At 50.6% G+C, this 7,954-nt stretch overlaps 1 protein-coding gene across 3 annotated transcripts in view; it reads left to right on the plus strand.

The window, feature by feature from the left end:
* CRHR2 (corticotropin releasing hormone receptor 2) overlaps positions 1-7,954 on the plus strand; it is a 44,569-nt gene that overhangs the window by 23,736 nt on the left and 12,879 nt on the right. For 2 of the 3 annotated variants that reach the window (XM_010829242.1, XM_010829236.1), the window contains exons 4-5: positions 6,174-6,259; positions 7,818-7,927. In XM_010829242.1, the coding sequence (XP_010827544.1) occupies positions 6,174-6,259; positions 7,818-7,927 (196 nt within the window). The remainder of the gene's footprint in view (positions 1-6,173; positions 6,260-7,817; positions 7,928-7,954) is intronic. The other variant, XM_010829247.1, reaches the window with a different exon arrangement.

The following is a 7,954-nucleotide window of genomic DNA, read 5'->3' on the forward strand; positions in this document are numbered from 1 at the left end:
AGCCTCCCTCTGCTGGCCGGCGTCATGGCGACAAGCCGATGGAGCGTTGCTAGGCATGACTGGAAGGAGGGAGCCTGCACAATAGCGGCCCGATCAAGGGTAGGCGCCTCCTCCCACTTGCCCTTCCCTGGAGAGGCCAGTGATCTCACACAGTGAGCTGGATTCTACTCATACCTCTTCCCTTTGTCATGGACCCAGAAGGGTCTGCGTTGTGCCTTCCTGACTCAGTTTCCCCACTCTCTGCTGTAGGTGTGGACATTTACCCCTCCCACACCTACTCAAGGACAGAAGGCAGAAATAGAGAGCTGGGGGTTTGGGGAGGTCCAGAGTGATGGTGGGGTCTGGAGAGCAGTGTCCACACAACACTGAAAAAATGGGAAAGAAGTTCCCTTCCCCTCTGTCACAAGCAGATGGCCCTGAGAGGCCCTTCCTAACCTGATGACTGGGTTGATGATGGCAGATTCTCAGTCTCTCAGTGGGGCAGGTGGGTTCCGAGTTAGGGTCAATATCACCAGCTGCCCCCACCTCTACCCCCACCAACGTGCAGTAATCAGATCAAGACAGGAAATGTGCAGGCTTAACTCAGGGAGACGCACATTGTTCGGGTAGCTCAGGGAAACTGCTGTTGGCACAGGGCTGATGGTGAACGTGGGATGGGGGTAGGCTTAGGGTTAGATCTTAGGAGCTCTCCAGTTCACTGAAGCTGCATCCAGGGTGAGAAGTAGGGAGTGGTAGCGTTCTGCTATCCGTGGTACTGAAAGTTTCAGTCCCGCACAGTGACCTCATTCCTTCAGTAAATACTGCTTCTGGCCCTTCCCGTCTCCCTGTCAGCACCTTTCCACCCTCACTTCTTGTCATTTTCTTTCCACACAGCCAATGACCACATTGCTGCTCCTCCACCACAGTCTCACTCATCCCACGCCCCGCCTGACTCTTGCACTCTGCTTCATAACTACCACTCAAAAAATGGTCCCTCATGGTCCCCATCTCCCATACACTGCTGGTTCAACTATCAGAGATAGAAGTGCCAACCTCAGGAGTGCTTAAAAGTGACATATGGGTGTCTGAGGTTGTTACACTGGCTTGAGGGTACTACTGGCGTTTAGCAGATTGAAAAGTCCCATGCAGCAAATGCTTGACCCCCCTGAAATGCCAATATAGCATCACTGAGAAGCAGTTTACATTACTTTGCATGAGTGGGGAAGCTGAGGCTGAAAGGGGTAGGACTTAACCAACATCACTTAATCAGCCAGAGACAAAACTACAGCTAGAATGTAGGCTTCCATCTTCTCCCAACCAGGCTCCTGGACCACTCAGGTGACTGCCCAAACCAGAAACTCTCATCAAAGTGTCAGCATCTGAAAGGGAGACAGCATATTGTAATGAGAGCTTTCAACAGGCCAGGGCCACTCGGGGCAGAGTCCTGTCATGCTGCCAGGGTTAGAGTCCGGGCTTCCCAGACCACAGAGCCCTGGAAGAGAAGACCTTGCCTGCGTCATACAGACCCTGATGCCCCTGGAAGACCACACTGCACACCACTGGCATCTGTCTTTGGTGGGGCACCTGTATTGCTGTGGTAACAGGCACCCACCTTTCTGCCTCCATCCCCACAATTCTGGCCTGACCACCTGCCCTCACACTCTCCGTGCCCATCTTCCTCTGGTTCCCAGGGGGCACTCTTCCAGTCTTCCTTTCTTCTGTCTGAGGCTGTGCCTGAGGGCTCAGTGTCCTCATTAGCCAACTCTCCCGAAGTGCTGGGAACATCTGTCTTCCAGCCTCTTGGTACTCATTGTATATAACCAGAGCCTTATTCCCAGGCATGACTGGGTCCCCAGAGGGGAAGCCCCCTCCCACCACTACATCCCACATCTCAGACCCTACTTTCCCAGGTTTGAGTTAATTTGATTCAGCCCACATGTACTCAATGGCTCACTCCCGAGGCAGGATCTGTTGACTCCAATATGGTTTCTGTCTACTTGTCTGTCCCCAGGGAGCTTAAGTTCAGTAGCAAAGAAAAGAAGGATCAATTCTAAAGAGATTAAGCCCATAGTGATGATGTCAAATGCTCTAGAAGATTTTTCTTTTTCAAACTGTGTCGTACCATAGCAGATTGTGAAGTAAATTTAGGGGGTCGTGACTAGCATTTGGGTATAAAATACATATAATTCATTAGAAAAGAATAGAAAGAAACTATTATAGCTGTGGTAAGATAAAATTTGCTTTGTGAAACTGGATTTAGTCATGTGAGGGATATGTGTGTGTGCTGGACTATGATATGAAATGGATGTGCTGCTGTAGTTCAAGGGCAATAGAGTACGAAGACCTATGTTTCAAAAAATGGGAAGACATAAAGGAGGTGTTTAGAGGGTAAAGGAAGAGATTAGTACCCTGGGTACTGGGGAAGCCTCCAGGAGGAGGCGGCATTAGAGCTTGGGGTTAAAAGAGAGGTGGGAGTTTGTCAGTGGGTATTGGGTGAGAGTCTCGAGGGGTGGTGTGTGCCAGGCCTGCTGGTGCAAATATCACCAGCCACGTGGAGAGGTAGTGAGGGGTCAGGCAAGTTCTGCTGGGGCCTGAGTGTCAAGAGCCTTGATTAGCACACCTGGGAAGTTGGACTTTATTCTCCAGAGCAGTAAAAAGCTGTTCATGGCCTTTATTGGGCTTCCCAGGTAGCTCAGTGGTAAAGAATCTGCTTGCCAATGCAGGAGATGTAGGAGAAATGGGTTCGATCCCTGGGTTGGGAAGATCCCCTGGAGAAGGAAATGGCAACCCACTCCAGTATTCTTGCCTGGAGAATCCCCATGGTCTGAGGAGCCTGGTGGGCTACAGTCCATGGGGTCTCAAAGAGTTGACATGACTGAGCATGCACGCAGCAGCAGCAGCAGCAGATGGCTTTTATTTAGATATTAACATGAAATGGGGCTAAAGGACAGAGGTCAAGGGGGACAAGCGATGAGGCAGGGAGGCGAGAGAGGAGGCTGCTGTACCAGTCCAGGCAAGATGACCAAGAGAGGAGGTGGGTGGGGGGGACAGGAGAGGGGGCGGAAATAAAGGAGGAGACAGAATTCCATAGAGCTTGGTACCCCAAGGGCATTGATGTAGAGGACATCATGATGTAGAGGACATCATGACATGACTGAGCATGCACGCAGCAGCAGCAGCAGCAGATGGCTTTTATTTAGATATTAACATGAAATGGGGCTAAAGGACAGAGGTCAAGGGGGACAAGCGATGAGGCAGGGAGGCGAGAGAGGAGGCTGCTGTACCAGTCCAGGCAAGATGACCAAGAGAGGAGGTGGGTGGGGTGGACAGGAGAGGCGGCGGAAATAAAGGAGGAGACAGAATTCCATAGAGCTTGGTACCCCAAGGGCATTGATGTAGAGGACCAGAAAGGTCTCAGATCTGCAGCCTCTCTAGCCTGACCCCTCCCATCCTCAAGCCCACCCATGGTCAGTACCACCACAAGATACCGTACTTGGGAGATGAGTGTTCTCAGCTCAGGGGTAGGAATTGATGCCTCGAACTGTGGTCCTGGAGAAGATTCCTGAGAGTCCCTTGGACAGCCTTAAACCAGTCAATCTTAAGGGAAATCAACCCTGAATACTCGTTGGAAAGACTGATGCTGAAACTCCAGTATTTTGGTCATCTGATGTGAACAGCCAATTCATTGGAAAAGTCCCTGATCCTGGGAAAGATGCTGGGAAGAGGAAGAAGGCATCAGAGGATAAGATGGCTGGATGGCATCACTGATGCAATGGACGTGAACTTGGGCAAACTTTGGGAGATGGTGAGGGACAGGGAGGCCTGGCACGCTGCAGTCCATGGGGTCTCAGAGAATCAGACATGACTGGGCAACTGGACAATAACAACATCCTCAGGGAGCCCCACACTGATCTGAGACGCCAGACTCACGCACCTGAACAACTCAGATCCAGGTCCTATGTAAGTGCTTAAGTGTGGGGCTCAGGCTGTCAGGACTGAGGAGCACGGAGGTATGGGGAGACGCAGGAGAAAGAGACTGTTTAGATGGAAGCAATCAAAAAGGCCTTCCTGGAGGAAGGAGCTTAGCACTGAACTTCTGGAAGGCTGGATAACATCTAAGAACACATCCATAGAAGATAAAATTTTCTGCCTTTTGGACTCTAGCCAGAATCAGAGTCTGTCTCATCTCACCCATGCCTTCTGAGAGGGACTCTAAACCCCTATCAGGGAGGGACTGTTTATTTGATAAAGCACTCGCCCTCTTCACCCTTTACTCTTACTTATTTCAGTGCCATCACTGATCCTATGCATCACATTCTCTGCACATACAACTCTTCTGTATATAACAAACCTGTAGGGGGAGAGACCCCACTGGGGCTGGGTGCCACAGTGAGGGGCAAGGAGCTGGTGTCCTTGCACTGGGTCAGAGTCGGTGTCAGACCAACACTGGCCTAACTGACTCATACCCTGGCCGGGGAACTCGCTGACAGGTGACAGGCCCAGGAGTCAGGAGTAGGCCACTAACAACCCCAAATTTGAAAAACTTATGAGCTCAAATTAAAAAACAATTAGGCTAATAGAATCTCCGCCATTGTTTCTGCTCTTCAGCAAGTATGCCTTCATAATTTCATTGCTTTTAACTCACTGTTAGCTCAGCGGAAGTGGATTTTTAAGGTAACTTAATTATTTCAGAATTCATTGCTTCCAAAAACAATCTAAGGTTCCCCCCTCCAGCTCTGTGACTCTGTGCTCTGTGAACCATTTATTTTAATTAGCTTTGTATTGTGATTCAAACGTAAGCGCAAAAGAAAAATCCACAAACAACTGCCCATTAGCCAGAGAGCAGAACCCTGGTACAAATTACCGCTAAACAACGGGTGGTTTAGAGTTTCTGAGTAAGCGGGGGAGGTAAGGTACAGAAAACAGCAAAATGCCGAGCAGAGGCAGCAGAGGGCTTTGGAGTTATCAGATATGAGAGGTTCCTCCTGGCTGGAGGTGACAGTGGGCTACCTCTGTCGCATGGAGAGGGTGGCTTAGGAGCTAGATCTTGACAGTCAAGCTAGGATTTAAAGAAAATAGGAGCATTCTTTGAACTTTGTGCATCCCCTTTCAGTAAAGCCCTCCCTTCTGTGTATCAGACACAGATGTTCTGAAATGTCTTTTTGCACATCACACTCCAACTTGAACACAGAGGCGAGTTCTCAAACATTTAGACATCACGTGGTGGCCTCCCAAGCAGCCGCAGCTCCAGGTCAGCAGCAGTCTTGTTGCCCCACATTGCTGTCGTTCCTGTACCACTGCCCAGTGGCTTAGGGGTTAGGAACATAAGCCCTGAACCGGACCTTCTGGGTTGGAATCTTCTTATCTCTGTATCCTTGGCAAGCTGCTCGATTGCCTTGTGCCTCACTTTTCTCATCTATAAAATGGGTTAATCTTAGGGCTTCCTCCATCGGGTTGCTGTGAGGATTGAATGGGCGCATGTAAATGAAGCAGTTAGAAGAGGAGCTGGCACGGGGCAGACACCTGCGTGTAAATAGTGACTGCGGAGCACATGGAAGTGCTGGTGGGAAAGTATGGATCTCAGGAGCATAAAATGACTGTGATAGGTTTGGAAACTATTCATCGTGCTAAAAGTAGTGAATCTTCAGCCACATCCCAGGGCTCACAATGGCGTTCAATCTTTTTTTTTTTTAATGTTTATTTACTGCGCCGGGTCTTAGTTGCAACACACAGGATCTTCACTCTTCACTGAAGCACGTGGGATCTCTAGTAGTGCCATGCAGAATTTTTAGTTGTGGTGTGCAAATTCTTGGTTTCAGCATGTGGGCTCTAGTTCCCCGACCAGAATCAAACCTGGGCCCACTGCATTGGGAGCGTGGAGGCTTAGTCATTGGACCACCAGGGAAGTCCCTGGGGTTCAGTTTCGAACAAAATTAAAGGAAATGTACAAATTGCTAGTCAAAGATTGTATCAGAAATGGGTTTTAATCATGCCTTTTAGCTACCCCAGGGGGGTAAGCCTTCTATGCACGTTTCACATTAATGACTTTCACGTGAATGTCAGGCGTGTTGTGTTTGCAGGTCTAGAGAGACTGAAATGCAGGGACCTTAACCTGTGGGTACCAGGGAGCCAGGGAGAGTTCTTGAGGAGAGAAGTGACCGCCGCCCCTGCTTGGTGCTTGACATCTTTTGTAGGGAATGCCTACCGAGAGTGCTTGGAGAATGGGACGTGGGCCTCGCGGATCAACTACTCACAGTGTGAACCCATTTTGGATGATAAGGTGAGTGTCCCCACCTGCCCCACCCTTGGTCCTTGCATAAGTAGTAGGACTCAGACTGAGCACAGAGGGTTCCAAGGTGGGCAGAACCAGCCCTGTGGCAACCACCCACCGCTTTTTGCCCCTCTTGTCCCTGTCGTGTGCTCAGTGACGTTGTGGTGGGTAGAGAAGGGGACATAGAGCCCCACCTTCAGGAGAGTTCAGCTGGTGAGGGACACAAGCAAGGTGGCACCGACACAGCAGGGAATGACCATGTGACCAGTGTCCCCACCTCTGACAGGCTGTGTGACGCCCCTCCTCTGGGCCTGTTTCCCCATCTGGCATTCTGATTCTGCGACTCCATGTGGAAACAGGCGCAGTGCTCAGAGGGCTATTCCCTGCAGGAAGCTGGGTCCCCTTCAGACTTCACCCCTCCCCTTGCTCTGGAACTGGATTCCCTACTGTCTGTGGTGCCAACCTCCTCCCCTTTGAAGCTACTTCTCACTCCTGACTCCAAAAGACACATCCCACCTCCATCTTCCTCCTCATTCACCCATTACAGCCCCCAGTGAGGCTGTAACTTTTCCCCAAAAGAAGTCCAAGTTCAGAGAAAAAACATTTGTCTACCCTGAGAAAGTGATTCTACAAAATGTGAGCCAAAGGAGGTCTATAGTGAGGCCACAAGAGAGGCAAGCAGGACGGTCGTAAAGGAGAGAAAGTGGTCCCCTCCGGCCCTCCGCCTTCACTCTCCATCTCACAGTGCTTGAGATGTGAACACTGGTGAACCAAAGTGAGGGCGGGGTGTCGGGACAGTCTGCCCTGACAGGAAGGATTATCTTAATCATTGCCTCTGTTTAGAATTGCCAGCGAGTGGTGATAAAGCAGACTGACTTTTATTTGGCCTTGATACTGTTCTTAAAATCTCTACAGACAAGACACCCCCTCACAGCTGTACCCAGAGCAGACTGGTCCCAAGGGACCCCCAGACCTGCCATACACAGTTCACTGCTTCAGAGACGGGAGGGCAGGTTGGCTTCATTACACAGATGCCAAAACCGAGTCCCAGAGGTAGACGTCCGTGCACTCTGAGGCGCATCCCACTAGGGTGTGGGCTGGGACAAGACACAGGTGTAGCTACTTCCATTCCAGAATTACAAATAAAATAGAAGCGATGGGGTGGGGAGGGAGGTGGGAGTGGGGTTCAGGATGGGGGGACACATGTACGCCCATGGCTGATTCATGTCAATATATGGCAAAAACCACAATATTGTAATTAGCCTCCAATTAAAATAAATTAATTACAAAAATAAAATAAAACAGAGTCTACATCCCCACAATTCTGGCCTAGCTCAGGATACATTGTGTTCAGATCTGCCCCAAAGTGCATGTCGGGACTCCTGACCACAGCCGTTTATACCAAGAGCCACGCAGGGCTGACAGGAGACAGCTGTGGGAGCCAGGTGTGCTGGTGACACTTGGAGCCTCTTCTGCCCCCCGAGGTCAGGACCCACTAGGTGGCCGTCGCTAGAGTAGCCGCGTGCCCCAGGCCTCCAGCTGCCTGTGTGTCTGTCTGTCTGTCCAGCAGAGGAAGTACGACCTGCACTACCGAATTGCACTCATAGTCAACTACCTGGGCCACTGCGTGTCCGTGGCAGCCCTCGTGGGTGCCTTCCTGCTTTTCCTGGCCCTGCGGTGAGTCCACCTCACCCCTGCTTTTTC

This window comes from Bison bison, unplaced genomic scaffold (assembly GCF_000754665.1).
Source record: "Bison bison bison isolate TAMUID 2011002044 unplaced genomic scaffold, Bison_UMD1.0 scf7180017858770, whole genome shotgun sequence".
Lineage (NCBI taxonomy): Eukaryota > Metazoa > Chordata > Mammalia > Artiodactyla > Bovidae > Bison > Bison bison.